The sequence below is a fragment of the Argiope bruennichi genome, chromosome 6 (assembly GCF_947563725.1).
Source record: "Argiope bruennichi chromosome 6, qqArgBrue1.1, whole genome shotgun sequence".
In the NCBI taxonomy this organism is placed as follows: Eukaryota; Metazoa; Arthropoda; class Arachnida; order Araneae; family Araneidae; genus Argiope; species Argiope bruennichi.
In genome coordinates, this window is record NC_079156.1 from 65890455 (window position 1) to 65913086 (window position 22632).

General features: G+C 27.6%; 1 protein-coding gene across 5 annotated transcripts in view; it reads left to right on the plus strand.

Annotated features, from left to right (window-relative positions):
• Nucleotides 1–22632, plus strand: part of LOC129973035 (ethanolamine kinase 1-like) — a 39032-nt gene that overhangs the window by 7690 nt on the left and 8710 nt on the right. For 2 of the 5 annotated variants that reach the window (XM_056087386.1, XM_056087388.1), the window contains exons 2-6: nt 11030–11107; nt 17951–18127; nt 21209–21468; nt 22230–22373; nt 22463–22605. In XM_056087386.1, coding sequence (XP_055943361.1) covers nt 17990–18127; nt 21209–21468; nt 22230–22373; nt 22463–22605 — 685 coding nt within the window. In that variant the 5' untranslated portion in view covers nt 11030–11107; nt 17951–17989. Of the gene's footprint in view, nt 1–2423; nt 2506–11029; nt 11108–16373; nt 16584–17950; nt 18128–21208; nt 21469–22229; nt 22374–22462; nt 22606–22632 lie in introns of those variants that run through there. The other 3 variants (XM_056087390.1, XM_056087387.1, XM_056087391.1) reach the window with 3 other exon arrangements.

Here is a 22632-nt window from a genome sequence, read left to right on the forward strand (position 1 = left end):
CGCATGCGCATTCTGTTCTGATTGTTTCCATGACAACGTTATCAATGGATGTTTTAAATTATTTTTGGGTTAGTTGCATGCTTTTGTAAGTAAATTGTATTTATGTTAGTTATATATTTTTTGTATATGCTTATAGTTTTAAGTACATCGTTTTTTAAGTAGTTTTTTTAAAACCTGTTTTCAACCGTTTATTTTAAACGATTCGTTTTATTTTCTTAGTGTTTGATGCATTTAAATTTAAACATTGTTAATTAATCGATCTGCTCATAATGAATCTAAAAAAATTTTGTTGACCAACTCTTGAGATATTACATAAATTTAAAAAGATATTCTTTAGTGCCCATAAAGTTTAAACGCTGAGTGACTCTATTTTCAGTAATCAGATTATAAAAAAATGCTTTGTTTCAGTAAAAAATATTATTATATTAATTGAAGATAAATTCTTTCCACTTTAATTTAAAGCATAAATTCTACGGGTGCTAACAGAAAATTAGAGAGATACATATTACGTTATGACTGAAGGCCTTTATAATATTATGAATGAATTATATGACAATCAAAATTTGAAGTTTTAATATATTTTGATGAAGAAGCTATTAAAGTAGGAATTGCATAAAATATTTAATTATTAAAATTTTAACGAACATTAAGATTGGCGAACCGGCTGGTCGCCAAAGGCGGCTAGTTGAAAATAAAAACAGCCAATATTCCTGCAAGTCAGCTGATTGCCAAAGACAGCTAGTAATACAACAGAATGTGCGAGCTCTGCGGGACTTATCATTTCACGGAATTTAGTACAAATATGTTGATTCCCTCCTTTTACTTTATTCCGAATTTTAATAACTAGTGTTTGCATGTCACTCATTTTACCTTTAATTATGTACATTTTTTATTTAAATTATATATATTTTTATTACAATTCAGTTTTTCTTTACACATATTTTCTATGATAATATATTGAAAATATAAGATTTTATTATAGTTTTTTTAAATATAAAGAAATAAAGCTAAATAATCATATCTATAATTTCAGATTTTAATTTTTAAGGCTAAATTATTAAATAAATTATCATATTTTTATTAGTCAAATATTGAAGAGCGGAAATACACTTTAGTAATTAAAAAAAAACTCCTTTATATATACGATATAAAATAGAATTTACAACAATATAAAATAGATTTCTTTTTTTATTATCTTTTAACAACGGAAAAAAATCAAATGTTTAAATATTTGACGAAGTAATGAAAATGGTTTGAATTTCTGTGCAGCAGTTGCGCTATTTATTGTTTAAAATCATGCGATTTTTTTTAAAAAAATTGTCAATATTCAGAAAACATTTTCACGACAATTAAATTATTATTAAAAAGCTGAATTTGTATTTGCAAATTGTGAAAGTACAAAATATACACTAAAGATCAATGGATTGACGGATTTTGTAAGAAATTTGATATACAACAGCATTTTAATGCTAAATATGTGTTTCGAATTTATTCGTCTTCCTTTTTAAGTTTTGTAGCTGTCATGTTTATTTGGACTCGAACAGCTTGCCAGACAGACTTCCTCTGAATGGATTGCTTTCAAAATTCTCCAGAGTTCAATAGACATTTTAATTTGACGTAAAGGCCATATACCAAATCTAAAGTTCGATTATTTTGATGATTATAATACATTTTCTATATTTCGTATACATTACAGTAAAAAAAAAATCACCTTAGAAAATCTCAGGTTTTTTTTCAGTATGATTAATAATATGAGATATTACAATTTTTTTTCACATTATGAAACTTTAAAACAACCGTAAGACATTTTTATAGTAACAAATTATTTATTCTATAATTCAGGAATTGCATTAATTACCACACCAAATTAGAACAAAAAATATCAAATAGATTTTGATTTACAAGGTTTTTGGCAAAAATTTTTTTGCCAAAATTTAGATGAAAAATTGCATTTAGACGTATATAATGTAAAAATGAAAATGAAGTATAACTTCCTAAAGAATAAACTTAGAAGTAAAATTCAACCGTTTTTCTAAAGAAAACTGTTCAAATATTTAAAATGTTGGATAAATTTATTCTATATTTTCGTTAAAATTCGATTTTTCAATGTAGTCGTCTGCTTTAAGTAAAAACGCAACAAAGATATTTTAGATAATTCGAAATGGGGATTTTTGCAAGATAAGGAAATAAGAATTAATCTCTGTTTTAAATCTCAACTCATTGAACAGAAGGTTGATTCTCCCTTTTGATAATCGTTCAAGCGCATACTACTGCGCTGAAAAAATCCTGTTATTTCGAAAAATAGAATGTCTTTGTTACCAAATTTGCAAGAAGAAGTCGAGAAAGTTCCAGTTTCTTTCTTTTAAACTGAATTCTGGCAACACTTCTGATTTAAAGTTACAAGTGTAAACGAACAGAAAAACGTAGTTTAATTTTAACGCTTTCCGATATTATTTGGGTCAATTTTTACCTCAAGATTTCTTGGCTATCAAATTTCTTCTTTTGGTAGTATAACATTTTGTTTTTCAATTAAAATACCATTTAGTATATTGTTGCTTGTATTTTCAAAATTGGAGAAATATTTATGCTTTTTAAGTGAAATTGTGTATAATTGTATAGTTCATAGTTTTAGATTTTATTAGCGTTGTTTTTTCCTTCTTTTATTGAAATATTTTTTTAAATAATTCTTTCATTTTAACTTTGTCCGTTATGTTATTTATTATTCATGTAATGCTATTCAGTTATTTTATAAAAACTCAAACCATTTCATGAAATAACAAGTGGAGTTTTGTAAAATGTGTAATAATTTAGTAATTCTACACTTTGTGTAAGCATTCTATAAATTAGTTAATTAAAGATATATTATAAAACAAAAATAACAGCAATAAAAAAATACTAGTAGCTTTTTTTAAGGTCCCCAAAATTATTCTTTTATAACATAATGTTCATATATTTTGTTGTTTTCGCTGACATAGATGAAAACATTTTCAAGTGAATATTTTAACTAGTATTACTTTAACATAAAGACATTTATTTAACTTAATCAATTTAATGTAAACAAACTTGTTCGTTATTTTATTTAATGTTTGTTATTCTTCGACTTAATGAGAATTGTTATTTCATAGAATAACGAAAATGTTAACATTGTTATTTCATAGAATATGTTACAATATTAATTGACTTCATCCGTTATTTCATGAAATAATTAGTTATTTCAAGAAATTTTAATTTATGCTTCAACAAAGTAGCATGTATAACTTCCAACAAAGTATTTCATAGTTTTTTTTCTTCTTATTTTTAATTTTAAAACTAGCCGCCTTTGGAGATTAATTCATTTGTACTTCTCCTTTGCTTTTTTTCGGAGGGGGGGGGGGTTATTAAATGATTAATATGACAAGAATTTTTTAAAAATCATATTTTGATTGAATATGTCTTTAAAATATGAATTTATTTGAATCAGTTTACAGCAAAAACAGTGTGTGTGTATTACGTAATAAAAAGCAGAAATGAAAATTCTTCAATGGAGTTAAAATGCCACAAATGAAAGTTTTGATGAACGAGTTTGAATTCCATCATAAAGTGTAAAAGTTGTTTACAGACTAAGTATCCAATTAAATAAAAAATATTATTAAAATTCAAAGAAAAAATTTCACTAAAATGAAATTGATATCTTTAAAAAGATAATTTTCTTGATCTTAAGATAATACAAAGACCATTTTTCTAAGATAATAGCTTTGGAAGATATTCATATCAAGCATGGAGATTACCCATGTCGACGGTTGAGTTTAGTTTTGCGAGCGATTAAACAGTCCCGTGTCTTATTAGTCACATTTTTAATAAAATATTTTTGCGACGATACAGTTTAAAACAAATAAATTTATCTTCTTCAGTGATCAATTTATGAAGTTTTAACTTTATAACTGATCAAGCTATGAAGCGTTGAATTTATTTATTGTGGATCAATCAACGTCTGCTTCGAAGAAACCTAGTTCGTCGATTATATCTTCTTCTTCGATGCGGCGATAGAATAGTCTAAAATCATCTTAAACAATGATATTAAAAACTTCATAGCTCCATCAATTTTAGTTATAAAAGCATATAACTTTTCTTTTGTTTGTAGAGTTTAAATTGAAAGTTTATTTTAAGATTTTATTCTATCTTGACCAATGCAAAGTTTGTGTTTGTGTGTGGTAGGTGGGATGACACAACAATAATCTGTGTTCCAATGCATTTTAAAAATCCATTAACTGCCATTTTTTGTCAAAAAAAAAAAACAAAAAAAAAACGCACCCTAATTTACGTACAAGCATTCATTCTCATTTTTATTTTATTCTGAAAATTATACTTTATTGTTCCTTTTGATTTTTTTTATTTTAATAAATGTGATATTTTTTTTTCTAAACACTTACATATTTTGTATAGTTAGTATTCACCTGTTACATCATTCGCTATTTTTACATACATCCTATAAATTATGTCTATGTTCTTAACTTGTCTCGAAAAATTTTCGTCATTTCTTACTTTTGATTTATGTCGTGATATAAACTTTCATGAGATATGAATTCCTATGAAACAATATTGAATGCACAACAGTCGTCTTTATTCTCCGAAGTCTTTATGATTTTTATGTGTCTATTGACTGAGAAATAACTTTGTGTAGGTTTCATGTGTTTCGTCGCAGCTATAAATGCATCAAATACCTTGAAAATACAATCGTACTTGAATGCACTAAACTCAAAGATTCCCGGAAGAAAAATTGATATTTAGAAATTTCAATAAACAAAATATATATTGCAGCTTTTTTATCAGTTGTTCATCAAAAAAAAAAAAAACCTATTACTATGCATAATTAATTTTTAAAGTTAAATAGGATTTAAAAAAATTAAACTAACCGAATAAATTTATTTAAAAATCATTGGGTGTAGTCTTCCCAGAACTTTCTCGCAAAGTTTCTAATAAACTTGTGTAGCGGATTGGAATGAGCGAGGATAGAACCTGGGACCTTGTGGTTTGCAGCCCAGTAACGTGACCAGAATACAAAAGCAACTGCTCGGGTAGCGTGACTGTTAACTGGCTTATAAGCTTTCACCACAGACTCTCCCTCCAGTGAGTCGGAGGTGAGACGAACGATATGGCTGTTAAGTGGTGATGTATTCATTAGCTGTTGAGTCTAATGTGCCTGTACCCATTTGAGTAGCTTCAAGAGTTATGGCGAGCGTGTGTAGGTGAATGATTGCTATTGTTGCGTCAATTGAGTCTGACGACTTTGGTTTGCTGTGGGTAGATGGCGCCACAACAGCTGAACGAAGATTGAGGGTTCATCGTCCGAGGTCACCAATATGCCGATTTGTGATGAGAGAGGATAGAACCTGGGACCTTGTGGTTTGCAGCCCAGTAACATGACCACGATACAAAAGCAATTGGTCGGGTAGCGTAGCTGTTAACTGGCTTATAAGCTTTCATCACATTTGTCAGGCCTGAGAACTACTTACATGGCAGTAGAATACAATGGTTACGAACTTTGGTAGTTAATCTTTAACTTTTGGTTTGAATTTAGCATTTTTACTAAATCTATTGTGCCATCTTTAACGAGTTATTTGGCAATTAATCTCTAGTAGGCATTAATAGTATCCAAATATGTGTTTTAGACATGCTTTTCTCACAAATCTCAGACAGACGGACATTTTCTAAAAATGTGTTTTTTTTTTGGACTCAGTGACATGAAGATTCGTCAAAATCCCTAATTCGAATTTTGTGACGATTACTATACTTTCTCTATACTATGTATATAAAAAAGTAAAAAAAAAAAAAAAAAAAAAATGTTAATACCATATATAGCGAAATTTCATATATATTTGTCGCGTATTTATTTTGCCTTCTACTCTGTATAATTATTATTCCACTTAAAGATTTTCACTTGTGTACCATACTTTATATAAGAAATATACAGAAAAGTTGAATTTTAAGAAAAAAATTATCTCTCCAACTTAAGAAAAAGATTCGTAAGTAAGGGTTTTGACGCTTGAGTAGCTTAATCGTACTCTTGGCCCTAGATGGCGCTACTGACGCAAGAGACGTTAAAAAATCTCTGATTAAAATCGCTGATTTTGTCAGCGGGCTTGTCTGTGATAAGTGCCATAAGAAACAACAACAATAGGATTCGTAGAATACCTTAGGTAATAAACATTATGTTCCAAATATATACATATACAAAAAAAAAAAAAAAAATCCATTGGACTGAGGTCCGGCGAGCATGGAAGGAATCCAGTGGTACTTCTTCATTCTAACCGTCTGTTTATCAGAATTCATCAGAATAAATCTTCATGTGTCGAGAGTTATCATACAGATAGGCTGGCTGCATTTTATATTAGAAGAAACATAAATCATAGAATAGAAAACATAAAAATCATTGGCATTTTTTTTTCGGAAATAACTTTCGATTTACTGTGAATTTTCATTGAATTAAGAATCAGAGAAATAATCTTTTTTGAAGGAGATAGTGGACTTCGAAATAAATAAATAAAAAAAAAAACGAACATATAATTTTTTTTTTTATTGTTTCATCATCAAATTGTTTATTTTCAAGTAAAATAGCATTATAAAATATATTGTTTTCAATAAAATGAATATTTGAAGAACCTAGAAAAAACAAGCCAACATTTGAACGAATTTTCTAAAACTTTGAAATGTTTCGAAGGCCTTAATTTTTGTGGATATTAAGTAAAATTGATAATGAAGATTTCTAAAGATTAGAAGAAAACTAAGTAAGAATTTTAAGCTTCGAGTTTTTTTTTTTGTTTTTTTTTTTGAGTAAAAAGACATTTTTAATTTAGAAAAAACATAAAATTCTTATGAGAATTCAATGCCCAAACTTAAAAATAATTAATTTTTTTTTTATTCCTTTCATCTTCTTTTTTCTTTTTTATTCATTTATTCAATTCTTTATTCATTTTTAGCTCAGAAAGACATTAAATTCTTATGAAAATTCAGTGCGCGTACATAAAAATAATGCTAAAATTTAATATTGGAATTACAAAATCATATGCAGTTTTGTTCCAAATAAATTTATATAGGATAATAAAGGGGAAAAAATAGAAAAATTAAAAATTTAGTCGCTTGGAAAATTCTGAAATTTTTAATAATTGTGTATCTTAAATATTTTTAAATAATATATTTCATTTTAAAGAATGTTTGTAAAGATATTTGATGTATTTATGTTACCGTGAAAGACCGAAATCAGAGAATGTCGACAAACACCAAATACGTCGGTGAAAGATCGAATATTTCATTACATTCTTGTACATTCGGACCCTCACCGGTGTATGTCGACAATCACAGATATGATCTGGTGGAGGTCGAAAAGAGTGGAGCCGACAAACTGACTGTTTCTCGCCAAATCCTTTGTCCCGGTGGAGTCTCCCGCCAAATCCTGGCGAATAGTTTAAGTTGTTGCAATAAATAAGATTTGATTCATATAATTCAGTAAGTTTTCTATTACTATTATTTTATTTTCTCATTTAGAACGTACTGTATAATTAAGTAAGTTTTTTACTTCTATTATTGTCCTTTCTCATTTTGAAAGTACTATGTGTTTTAAGTTCTTAGTTATTCCTCTCAGAAAGAGAGGCGAAAAATTTATCGCGACTGAATTACGGAGAAAAAATATAAATCTCGTACATGTTCAACATTCACCATTAGTGCATGGTGAATGTCGACATTCACCGGCGAAAGTCAGAAATAAGGGTATTTAGCAAATATTTCGGACATACACCAAGCGACTATGTGTTTGTCGACATTCTCCAGATTTCGGTGTTTCACCGTAACATTTATATTTTAATATGTACGCAGAAAAATTTTACCGCCCAAAGTGAATAATGCCTTATAGAAAGTGCCTTATAGAGTTCACCTTCCTCTTTCAATTAATATATATTTCTTAAGTTGAACAAAAATCAATATTTACTTATGGACAAAATATACATTCATAATATTTTTAGACTAAAATGTTTGATGTACAAGAATTTTATTCGTTAAACAGTTTTTTTTTTTTTTTTTTTTTTTTTTTTGTAAAATACAAGATTCCTGAAAAAGTTCGATCTATGGAATTTTGATATGTCGCGACTCCACTGTGTTATATTCTTTATTAAGTAATTCTTTTTCACTCTGACAGAGGAAGTTTCGGATAGAATAATTTAATTCAAAAGAGTGAACGAGTAGATCATGGCTTTTTGTTAATATTGTATTTCAATTTTTTAAAAAATATCTTCATTCTTTTCTTATATAGGATGTCTAAAAAAAGCATGCCTATGCTGAAAAAGTATTGCATAAGAAATTAATAATTACATTTAAGTTTCATAATTAGTATCAATTGTTACAAATCGAAGGTTTTTATCAGTTATCAGAATTTTCATAATCAATAAATACAAAATATTTTAATTTTTAAATTATAGTTTTATGTATTAACTAGCCGCCTTTGGCTACCAGCCGGTTCGCCAATCTTAATGTTCGTTAAAATTTTAATAATTAAATATTTTATGCAATTTCTACTTTAATAGCTTCTTCATCAAAATATTTTAAAACTTCAAATTTTGATTATCATATAATTCATTCATAATATTATAAAGGCCTTCAGTCATAACGTAATATGTATCTCTCTCATTTTCTGTTAGCACCCGTAGAATTTATGCTTTAAATTAAAGTGGAAAGAATTTATCTTCAATTAATATAATAATATTTTTTACAGAAACAAAGCATTTTTTTTATAATCTGATTACTGAAAATAGAGTCACTGAGCGTTTAAACTTTATGGGCACTAAAGAATATCTTTTTTAATTTATGTAATATCTCAAGAGTTGGTCAACAAAATTTTCTTAGATTCATTATGAGCAGATCGATTAATTAACAATGTTTAAATTTAAATGCATCAAACACTAAGAAAATAAAACGAATCGTTTAAAATAAACGGTTGAAAACAGGTTTTAAAAAAACTACTTAAAAAACGATGTACTTAAAACTATAAGCATATACAAAAAATATATAACTAACATAAATACAATTTACTTACAAAAGCATGCAACTAACCCAAAAATAATTTAAATCATCCATTGATAACGTTGTCATGGCAACAATCAGAACAGAATGCGCATGCGTGAATTTTCTTCGCCGGTTACGTAACGCAAATACGTGATTTTTTCTACGCCAGTTGGGGTAACGCTATGCGGATTAGAAATTTTTAATTTCCTTTATTCTCTTTTATTTTAATGCAAAAGTACTTCAGAATGAATCTGAAAGATTGATTCATTAACAATGTTTAATTTTAAATGCATCAAACATTAAGAAAATAAACTGAACCGATTGAAATAATCCGCCGAAAAATTTTAACCCTAGCCTCATTACTGTTGGGAGAAAAAAAACCTGAAGCCTTTCTCGTTTGGCGCTGGGGATAATGGAAGATTTTTTTGGCGGAAAAGTTGGCGGTGGGGAAAATGGAAGATTTTTTTGGCGGGAAAGTTAGTTTTTAATTAATAATTAAAATTCTAATTAAAAATTCGAAAAAAGAAACCCCAGGTGCACATTTCCAACCTCCAAGGTATACATGTACCAAATTTGGTAGCTGTATGTCAAACGGTCTGGCCTGTAGAGCGCCAACACACACACACACACATTGAGCTTTATTATAAGTATAGATATAGATTATAATATGCTTTTTCTCAAATTAATTTGCTCACTCAATCGTTATAATCAACTGTTATACAAGAAATGACGAACTATAGTAAAGTATGTCAGTGGAATTACATGTGAATCAATAAAATAACAACTGTTTGGATTTCTCTGCATTTTTGTCAATCGAATGCCTTAGAGAATACCCTGAGTGGTAAAGTTTGTTTGAATTTACTGTAGGAATGCTTTATTCTACGATTTTTATTCTACCGGCAGAACGCAGTATATCTGTATTATTTTCACTATATGTATTCAAATGTATTCTGATAGCAGTTGGTTGAAGTGAAGAAATAGCATTGAAACCCCTCCATGCTCTATGGACCTTAATGCAGTGGATTTCTTTTATGTGTGTATATACTTGAAACTTAATGCTGATAGTCCAAGATAAAGATTTGATATATGCATATACTTGAAACTTAATGTTGATTGTCCAAGACAAAGATTTGATGTATGTTACTGAAATTTTATGCAATAGTTATCCAAAGTGTGTGTGTATTTTGGGGCATTCAGTATTTAAACGAATATTTGAAAAGTTTTAAAGAAGATTCGAATATATAGTCGAAGACATCATAGCATGAAAATATTCATTAGGTTAAAGTCGGTTGATAAGCTGCGACGATATGCTTGATTTGTCTGTTTTTATATTATTATTAAAATTCTGCTCTTAAGCGCCCACAAAGTGCACACCAAAAACATCTCCTATACCACTGCAACACTCTTGCATTTAAATATAATTAGTAAAGCATCGAAAAGCACTTTAAAAAATGTATTAAAAGTTCGAGAAAAATTGTAATTAAATAAAATGGGTAGCAATGAAAAGCTAATTATTTTGAATTTTAAAATGGTATAAAATAGCCTTTGTACAATAATATGCATCGAAATTAATCAGGAAAGATGCTAAAATTTTGATTAATTTTTAATTAAAAAATTCTAATTTAAATTTCAAAAAATTTTTACTTAGTAAGCATCTATTTTCAAAAAGAAAAAAAAAAAAATCTGCTAAATTTGATAAATCTAAGTTCAACGGTTTTGCGTTGTAGAGCGTTTTGGAAGAACTTGAATCATGAATGTCGATTTTTCTCATAGCGTTATTTACAAATAATATTTAATTTATAAACATCACCGCATTAAAAACAATCAGTAAAACTGAACTTTTAAAAATGCTTTTAAATGCTTCTAAATATCTGCTACACAACAATAATAATAATCTGCTACACTCTCGGCCATATTAAGTTTAATGATCACGAAAAAGTGTCTATTTTTATCTTTTTCTAACGGTTTTACCGAGAAGTAATTCCTGCATTTTTCACAGCTGCAGCGACATTTGAGGAAAAATTGTTGCGTGAAATACCGAGGATTATCGTCAGCTGGAACATTCTTAATAGTACATGTAAGTTCCTTCTTTATAATGTTCCATTTTAATTGTTTTTCTTATATTTCATTTTTTTTTCTGCTTCTTCTTCCTTTTCTTTTTTTTTTTTTTAAATTTTTTTGCAAACGATTTTTAAAAATATAGGTAACAAATTTTTTTATTTTCTACAAATTATATTTCTTTTTCTTTATTTCGATGACATTTAGTTTCAACGAATGGGATGCCATTTTTCAATTTAATAACTAAAAATATTTCGTATGCATAAAAATTTTTTTTATATATAGAAATTGTTGTTATATATATTTTTATTATTATATATTTATTTTATTATTATATATTTATTGTTTGTTATATATTTATTGTTATTATATATTTATTTTATTATATTCAGAAGCTTATATATATTTTTCAAGTAAGAATTTAATGAAACCAGATAATGTTTACTTAGATATATGTCAATAACATAACACTCATTCATTTCCGAATCTATTAAGCGTATTATAACGAAGAACACTTTATGTCGTAATGTCATAAGGGGGAAAAACATCGTATACAGTTAAATCTTAGACGACATACTTAGTTATGCTTGTCATGTAGCAGTAACGTCATTTTAATTAATTCAATTAAATTTTAGATGATATACTCAGTGATGGTTGTCACATGGCGGTGACATCATTTTAATTGATTCAATTCCTTCTTAATGATATGCAAATTTGTTATGAGATGTGAAAATGTTCTTGAAACATTGACTTTATTAGGAATAATTTGACAATTGCTTATCATTTATGAAATCAATTCGTCCATTTTTAATTTCTTATATACGTAGTATAGAGGAAGTATAGTAATCGTCAAAGAATTCGATCTCCAGATTTCGACGAATCTCCATGTTTTAGATCTCCGGAGTTTGGAAAACACATTTTGAGAAAATGCCCATCTGTCTGTCTGTTTCTGATAAAGATAACTCTAAAACGTTTGGAACTAGACGATTCAAATTTGGTATACACTTTACATCAAATTTTCAGATTTCTATCAAATTTTGAATAAAGTTGTTCAGAGGAAATTTGGCTGTTCGTCTGTTCGAATGTATAACTCGTATAAACTCGATATATAATGTATAAACTCGATAATTAAAAAAAGTGGAGAGCTCGATAGATAAAATTCGGAACACAGATTTAACATTTATTAATTAAACACTTTTCAAATTTTGAGCCAAATTCATCTACGGGTTGATTACCTTGTGGTGGTAACTTCATAAGCCAGATAACAACCTCCGGAAAGGCGTGTACTCTTTTGCCTAGTGGCTTTGTTACTCGGCTATGAGTAACAAAGCCGTTGCGAGTTCGAACCTCTAACTTGCACAATCTCTCGGTCTGTACTTTCAAAAATGTGTTAATGTGATAATTAAAAAATGCAATGGCTTAAGTATAACAAATTTGGTATGAGATTTTGTGACTACCAGTGCAGTTTCGTGTCAAGTTTTTGTTTCAAGTCAATTGAGAAAAATGTGTCTAAAATACAAATTCGATTTTTGCATGCTATTAACCGCATACAAGGGATTAATCACTAAATAATTCGCGAAGGATGAACGTAGATTCAATAAAAAGGCTAAATTCGCACCAAAAGTTAATATTTCGTAACTACTGTACGCCTATTCCATGTAAGGCGTTCTCTGGCGTAACAAGTTTCTCAGAGAGTATGTAAAAAAGTTTTGAGGCGACAGTCCCACTGGTTAAAAATGTAAACAATTGTTTGTTGTACCTTTAAAATATTTTATTAAAAAAAAAACAAGTTTTTTTCTGCCAAATGTACTACTAATAAAGGTAAAACTATGAAAACTTACTAAATTTGATAATGAACAAAATATTTCTTCTTTATCTTTCAATATTGAAAGAAAATCATGTGATAAAATATGTGATGATTTTGAATGTTCATATATCTCTCTATAATTTGCAAAAATGTGTTGTGAACTTGAAATCTTCATAACAATATATGAAAGCAACATGAAAAAAATAGTGCAATACTTAAATAATTGGTTCGCGTCGAATGACAAGAAATGAAGGAATCAAATAATGGTCTGTCAAAACTAGGAATGGCGTGTATAAAGATCCGTCTTTTTACACCTCATACATCTGTGATATTGTCTGTTACTCTAGATTGCGTGTTCCTTTAAAGTTACGTTTACATGCCTTGTCTCAGATTCTGCATAATGAATGAAAAAAATCGTTATTAAAGTTAATTTCAGTTTGCCTAAGCTTTAATTTCGAAACGATTCATTGTCATTTGTATAAATATTTATTATAATCACTAAATAATAAATGTTTTTTTCTCTTCTCAAAATCTTCATTTTGGTTCATAAAACCTCTTTTGATATTTGAAGTGCTATTTGTTTCGCTAAAAAACGAAGTAAGTCATTGTGGTTTCGGGTTTTTTAAGGTGGGTTCATAATGTTTAAAATTTTTTAAATCCTTGAATTAAACTATTTATACAGCAAATCTCGCTTTTATAATTTTCTCCTTGTCTTCTAGATTTTTTTCTAAAAAAATATTCTTTCTATGCTTCTAAATTGGACAAAAATGAGACACTATGTCGTTAAATGAATAATAACATCTGCTGTATTATCTGGGGAATGCTTCTCAACATACAATGCTATAACTTTCAATAATTTCTTCATTTCACTGGAAGGGTATTGCTCTGTTTCTTTCATTATTTCCTCCTCCACGGCCTTTTGTTGTGATACAGAATATAATTTTTTGATATTCCTGGCTATGTTCTTCAATTAGTTCATCAATGTCGCTACTATCCATTTCCAATCCCATGATCTTGGTCAGAGATACAATCTCGTCGATTAAGGCTTTCCAGACATTTGCTCAAACTTCTTGGAGTCGCATTCGACAACGGTATCCGATCAAAGCTTCTCCCATTTAAAGATAATGATTCTCTTCAAATAAGACTGATATAGGCTAATACAGCATGTGACGTCACGATGTCTCCTCGACACTCGTTCCGACAAATATTGTTGATAAGCAAGTCACTTTTTTATATTTTGTTTTGCTTGTTATGTAAATCACTCATTATGGAAGGTTTTATTTAAACGAAGTTTGACTGAACTTTCTCCTCATATCACAATGTGAAACTATGATCAAAATGTCTTTTTTTTTTGACGATTTAATTAACTATACGTTTTACAGTTCCACTTCTGTTTTGAAAAAAAAAATAATAATAACAGAAACTGTCTGCAAACAAGCTCTAAACAACATAGACCAAGAGAAATAAGACATGATTCTACGTGTGACGTCACGATGTCTCCTCTTTACTTGTTATGAGAAACATTGCGAGAAGGAAAGTATAATAATTATTATATTTTCGAAAAAGTAAATATAATAATTAAGCTATCCAAAGTCTCTCCAGCGCTTTTAACTATCGAAAACACCTTTGTTCGAAATGACTCATTCTCTCATGCAATTTCCCCCCAACTTTTATTTATTTATAAATTTTATTTAGTAATATTGTATAATACAAAAGTGAAGCTTTAACAAAAATTTGCTTTCTGTTTGAAAGAATTCTCAAATTTAAGAGATAAATTGAGGATTTGATGGAATGAATTTACATTTTTTATATGAAAATAATAAAAAGACTTACTTATCAAAAGAGTCAACAAAAATTGTTTGTATAGTTCAAAACTCACTTATATCAAGAATGACTGAAAATTCAATTACAAAATTCCCTCTTTACCAAAATGAAATAAGTGGAATTAAATAAAATTGTTTAAACGTTGCCCAGATACGAGGAAAAAAAAAAGAAATCCTCGAATCGTCAGAATTTTTAATTATTTTTTGTAAATGATCTTTTAACTGTCAAAGTTCATGAAAAAAATACAGACAGCACCAAAGGACTTTTAAAAACCACAGAAAGCTCATATTTTACTAATCTATTTACTTTGTCGATATATTATTGAAGATAGTCTCATAATGCTAACCATTAGAAAAGTCTAAGCAGTGTAAAGAAAATAGACATAGTTAACTTATTACTGTTATCTAATTCCAATTTGACAATGAAAATGAAACGAAAGCATTTAAGTACTTTTTGGACAGAATGTTTAAAGGCAATTATCATAGCAAACAACTCTAGAATGATTAAGATATTTTCACAAAGGAGTTTTTTTTTTCCATTTTCGAAAAATTATTTATATTTTTCACATTTTTTTTTTTTTTTTTGCATGAATATACGATGAAGATCTATATCTTTCTAATGGAGATGGTTAGGTTTAATTGTAAAACACTATATGATAAATTTCATAAAACACTTGATTTTACGTAACGAAATAATGTTTCATTGAAACTATTTTAAATACTTCAGTTAAAATATTTTATTTATAGACTAATATTTTCAAAGTTTGATAATTTATCATCAAATAATATTTCAATACTATAATTTATTATAAAATATTTTCACTATATCTTGGAATTCCATGAATTTATTCTTGAAGCGATAAGTGCGTGGAAAAAGATAACAAAGGTCCGCTATCCTCTATCTCCCAATAATTTTGTGAATTCCTACAGTTGAGAATGCATTTATTATTAATCTGAATGAAAAGTAAATTTATATTTATGTGGATGATTGCATTTAAATATTTATATTTATTTTCAATTATTTAAGGCGTAAAATTTTCATATTTACATGCTTCGTTTGATTTTCATAAAACTAATAAAATTGTAAAGGAATTTTTCTCAAAACATCTCCTGGCACACCACATTTATTTTTAAGCCGTATCTTACCCTAGAGCAAGAGTAGAAAGATTGCTGTACTATGATGTCTTGGGGAATTTTTTCCTTCACAAATCAAATGTACATCCACTTTTTAATTATTATATTGTTGATGGAAAAAAATGTTTTTTTAATACAAATATCGTGATACTAATGTTCCATCAGCAATCAAAGTTAGCACATATTTTGAATTTCAGTTGCTTTTTTAAAGAAAAATCCATAATTTTGTCATAAATGATTCCTTGAGAATGAAACATTATTATTTTTATAACTTTGATTTATCAATGATTTGTTCCTTCAACAAACTGAACTGGATCAAAATACTATTTTTGTTCATTATTTTAGCTTTTCTTGCTTTTTGTAAATCGCCACGTTCTTGGTTCTATTTTAAGAATGACATCTGCCCTTTGTCCTCTACCCCCATAACCTAGCTCTAATGCGACGGGATTCGTCCAATTAACAGTTTTTAGCTGGCTCCCTATTTTCGGGTTTGGCAACAATACGTAGTTTCGTGTTTGAGCAGAAGGCTGAAATAGTTTGTGAATTGAAATGCCGGAACATGAATGCATTTATATGTATTAAACTGTTAAAAGTATGAAATTATGTAAAAAATAAATTTATCACTATATTGTTTTCCTTTCGAGCTTTATTGTCACATATATCTAGTCATCATGGGCAAGCTATTAGCGAAATAAGTACTAAGAAGCACATGTGATACACTAATTTCAGAGGTATATTTTGGACATTTTATATTTAATATTTTGCTAGCAATTGTTTTTGTGTGTATGCATATATTTGACGAATAACTGCCGTCTTCTTAAAGACAGAGTTTAAAAATAATATTAAATAATTTTTGGGTAAAGCTAGCGCAGATAGAATTGTGTGCTGTTTTGAGCTTTTCTCTTGGAGCTTTCTGAAACTACAGCATTTTTTATTGCATTGAGAGTAATTAAATGCCGGATTACTGTAATAATTTATTTCCTGACATTGAAATCATGTATTAATTTTATAAAAATAAATAAATTATCTGTGTGACGTTTGCTTTCTTGCAAATTTTAAGATATACTAAGCTCTTTGCGCAATTTTTTGACCATATGTGTTTAGAATATTTGAAGTACACTTCCACATATTTGAGATGATTGGTGTATAATAATCATCTTTGATTTTATGTATATTATTAATTCATATTGTTCAATCTACATATGTATTCATATTTTGTCTTGAAAACATCTATAACTCGCAATTAAATAAATTTAAGGCTATATTCAATAAAAATATAATTATTTTGAAGTAAATATTTAATTTAGAATATAAGCTCATCATGGGATGGGCATTTTAGTCCAAATAAATTATGACAAGTTCGTTAAATTAAGATTTATTCCCTTTTACATTAATTAATATTATGTAAGGGTAATATTTTTGCTTTATTGGAGCAATATGAAAGAAAACTTTTGAACACTGTAAAGTACACTTAAAAAAGAGAAAGAGAACTTTTGCATTGTGATATGCAATCCATTTTTTTCTTTTTATGCATAATTTTATATTCCCTATGCATAAATAGGAAAAAGATCTACCAATCAGTACAAAGGACTTCCTCAAAGCATCCATTCAATGGTCTAAAATAATGGAATTAAAATCATCATAACTTTGTCAATTTTAGTCACAGAAGTGTGGATCCTTCTTTTATTTAAAACATTTATGTGTAGGAATATTTTGTCAAATATGACTAATAGGATTTGTGAACTGAATAAAAATTTAGACTTAGAATTTTTTTAGAAGTATATTCATTGGCTCAAACAACAAAAATTATAATTCTATATCATTTAGAACATTTTTCAGTTGCTCTAAATGTGTCCCTGTTGTTAATGATTTTGAAATTAATTATTGAACTATATTTTGAGTAGATATATAATGTTAAATAAAAGGCTTTTGCTATGAGGGGAAAACATGACTTATTGCTTATATTATGCAATATTTTCAAGCTGTAGTATATTTATTGTATACTCTGTATTTTAAATTAATAATTCTTTGCTATTACATTACTAAAGTGCAATCCCCATGCATTATTATTTTAATAAAATAAATATCCTGTTTTCAGATTTTGACGTATCATTTATTTGTTTGAGCATTATATACAATGCCGAACAGTTCAAACGGTACCCTTAATCGACTGGACATTGTTGTGAATGCAGATTCTTTCTCATCACTATGTACAGGAGCAACAGCTGTTATTAATATGGTCAAAAATTGGAAATCTGATAATATAGGTTTTGAGGTAACCACATTGTTTAAATTTAGAATTTTTCTTTTTCATATGGTTGCTCACATAAAAAAAAATGCATATTTATTAGTTTGTATTGGTTATGTTTGTAATGAATGTGAGTTGCTTTTGTCTGTTTTCAAATATCTATGTAATCAATCTACAAGTGCAATCCTAAAAATAATAATTTAGATATACTAACGAGTTAAAAGTACTATAATCATTAACATCTGTTGCTGGCATTGCTGAAAAATCTATCTAATGTTAGAGTTTACAAAGTTAAATAGTCTTGAATAAGTTCTAAATATGTTTAAAAATAACTGACATGTTTGAAAAAATAATTTTAAGCTGTAGCATTTTAATATTTCTTATATTGAAACCATTATTATATTGAAAAGTTTTTTTGCATTATCGATCTTTTTCTGTTCTTTTAGATAGGAAGTAAATATATTATTTATCTTGCATTATTCATTTGTCATTTTATTATAAGTCATTATATTACATTTGTCATTATCATATAAGATATTTGTCTACATATATTGTATATGATTCATCATTTGTATGTTTGCTTGTAATTTTTTATCTTTTATCAGCTTGAATTATCATCAATCCCTTTATTTTTTAAAAGTGATTTATTTTCTGTTAAGCTGAGTTCAGGATGCTTATTTGAAATTGTTATGTTGTATTTAACATTTTGGCAGCATGATCTTCAGTAAGTAATTCACTATTCTAACTTTGTTTTTATTTTTAAAACTTTTATTACAATTAAAAATTGTATTGTCAGATTTTGGAAAAAATGGTAATTTTGTGCCGATTCAAATTAGAATAGAAGTAAACAAAGTATTTCAATGTCATGATATTCTAAATTATATGCATGATAAATTTTTGTTTAATTGTAGTTGATCAACTTTTTAATTATATCTGTTTTCATCTCTTTAAATTTGTTATGACTTGACTGATCAAAATTATAGATCTTATCAGAACATTTCTGTATCATGTTATTGCTTTTTCATATTTAATTCAATGACTTTTTGAATTACATTTAAATATGTGTATATCATTAATTATTCTTATTTCTCTTCAGTTTATTCTGATAAAGATGTGTAATCTACTCTTAATATGTCTAGCTCTTTTGATTTAGGGTAAAAAATTATTGCCTGATAAGATTATCAGATTAGGAAATGATACGCATGTATATTGCAAATATATTTTTCTATGAAGATAATAATACAAATTAAAAATTGATCATAATTTATTGAATTTACTGAACATACATAATTTACTGAAACATTTATTAATAATGCTTTATGTGGATATCTGCCTTGTTTTATCAATGTTGTCAAAAGTATAAGAACAATTTTTGTTGTTGTTCCAATACTATGACAAGCCCACTATTTTTGGTTTGAAAGTATTGATATAAGGATAGTGTTTGTCTGGTGCCAATGAAAAAATAAATGTAAATTAAAATAATATAATTCAGTATTTCTGACTTTTTTGGAACCTACCTTTACAAATCTGTAATGTTGTTTCGCTGTGTATTTAGTTCCAATATAAGAAAAACAGTTTTACGGACATCTCTGATAGATCATGAACAGATGCCATATCAATAAACCTGAGGCTTTACGACAAACTCGGGGATCATATGACGACAAAATTGGAGATTTGGGAATCAATGAGACTTCTGTCAATAGGGCCATTAAAAAACATATTTTCAAAGCAAAGCATATTAGATGTATATATGCTCTGCTTTGAATGCTATAAAATGCCAGGGGCTGATCCTGTGGATTTGTCTCCAACTACTTGGCGCTACTGTGCTTTTTTTTTTTTTGCTACTGATTTTTTTTATTACTGGTGTCTATTTCTTATTGTAAGTGCAGTAATTGTGTACACTTGTCTGTGTTTTTGCTGTATGTTCATGGTGGAAAATGTTTTTATTTGCTATTGAAATTGCTGGATTTTTTCATCATGCACTAAATCTACTGATTGTGTTGATTTTTGTGGAAATTTTCCTTAACAATATATATACATTTAGATAATATATTTTTAGTAAAATGATATCTCATTTTTTAATAAATAACACCACTTATTTCAGTTTTCAAAAGACTATAATGGCAAGAACAAGCTAATTTTTTTGTAATCAATAACAAATAGTGAACATGGACAGGCAATATTCTGTTCATACCAGATGTGAAAAAGAGTCCCAAGTAGTGGCTATTGATTGCAATATATTTTTCTTTTCCTAATATAAAATCTAGAAAATTAAGATCAATGATAGTGCTTGTTAAGCAGCAATTTCACATTAAGAAGTTAATCTGTAAGTAATGTATTGGAAATAATTTATTCATAACTAATATTAATTGCAGTCAATACATAAATCAAAATTTTTTCTCATATGGGTTCAATTGCAAATATTTCCCTTTTCTTTTTAACCAAGACTGAAATTGTTTATGTCAGGGTAGTAGGTCTCTTTTTGTAGTGTTCATACATATATGTGTGTGTGTGTGTGTTGAAACAGTATAACATATGCAGAGAGTTATGAAGTTAGAAATGTAATATTTTGGAGTTAATTATTAATCTATAATTTTGTTGGTTTATAAAAAAAATTCATTGTGTCAGTAGTAAGCTTTTTCATTTGATTTAATTTGCTATTGTTTTTAAATGTTGATTCCTTATGCATAGGTAAAAGGAAGAAAGAAAAAAAATCTTTAATATGAAAAAAGAACTTTCAAATAAATCTTCAGAATTAATAATTTGAACAAGAGCTAATCTTAACTGATGGAAGAGTTAACTAATTATAATAAATATTTATTTTGGAATCTTTTAAATGTCTGTGAATAGTTTAACCAAAATTTTTAATATAAATTTTTCTTTCTGTTTTACAATTTTTGAAAATTTATTTGCTTTTGTTTTATTATACAGATATGTTTATCTAAAAATTTGAAAGTTTAAGGAATTGTATATTAAATTTGTTTTCAGAATTGTTTATTTTTTTATAATGTTGAGTGCTTTTCCAAATTGTTTCTTTCATAATGCTAAATAGTAATATGTGTTTTATAATCTTATGTTATTATAATTTGATTTTTTTTTTCCTTTTAGCTCTTCAAAGATGGCATAACTAACCGCTTAGTGAAATGTTATTTAAAAGATAATCCAGATCAAGCATTATTAATCAGAGTTTATGGAGAAAAAACAGAACTTTTTATTGACAGAAATTTGGAAGTTCGTAATATGCAGATGATGTGTGAAGCTGGACTTTGTGCACCTTTACATTGTGCCTTTGCTAATGGACTTTGCTACGGTTTTTCACCTGGTGAAGTGCTAGATACTAAAATGGTTCGAGATCCTGACATTTCAAAGTAAGTTTTGCTCAGGGTTTTTTTTCTCTTTCTGATAAAACTTAGAAATTATTCCTTTTTTTTTTTTTAAATTCCAAAACAGTCAAAATTCACCAAATCGATTATCTTTGTTTGAAGTTAGAGAAAAGGGGCTTATTTTATTACTTGAGGTAGTTCTTGGACCATGAAAATGTGTTCCAATGTAAATAAAAAAAATACACACATTTTAACTGCTCCCACATTATCAGAAAAAGTGCATACATTATTATTAATTAGCAAAAAGGTTGAAAGAAATTTTAGATTCTAATGGTTAAACAATCTGTTAATTTCCTATCTAGTAAAAAAAAAAAAAAATTTAATTTGTGCTTTATAACTTGTGATAAATTTGTTGTTATACTGGTTGTGATTAATTTCTTGATGAGCAATTCATACTTTGCTTGCAATTTCAAAAACCAAATTTATTCTTTACACCATTCTTTTGTAGTATATGTATTTGAGTAAAATTTTTGCATGCTTGTATTTTTTTTGTAAGTTGATCTTGATTCCTGAAATTATAAAAAATTTAAACCCAACTAGCTGGTGATTTATTTTCACTTCAACTGGCCTTATTTTCAGATACAGTACTTTATTATACACATACAATTAAGTATAGATTTAAATTAATTAAAGATCTTCAAAAGGTAGAGGACCCAAATATTTTTACTGGCTTAGGAATTTACTGGCTGTTTGTTTACTTATATACTCAATAATTTAACACAGTATTTTATTTCCCTATATTTCAGATTGATCGCTGGAAGACTTGCCAGAATGCATAATGTTCGTTCTAACATAAATGGAATGATTCCTCAAGCAAATCTTTTCCCTATTCTTTATAAATACCTGAATCTAATACCCGACTCTTTTCCTGATCCCATAAAAGATGAAAAGTGAGTAATTTCCATGTATTTTTCATCATTGAAATACGTTATATCAAACTTTTAAATTGTCATATTTTATTTTTTACATTTGTTTTTAGATTTAAAAGTATGATAGCCCCTAAAGATAAACTTGAAGAAGAAATTGAGTGTTTGAAGGAACACTTAGTCAAACTAGAATCTCCTGTTGTTTTTTGTCACAATGACCTTCTATTAAAAAATGTTATTTACAGTAGAGAAAAAGGTAAGAAATGCTGATGTAATATTGTAA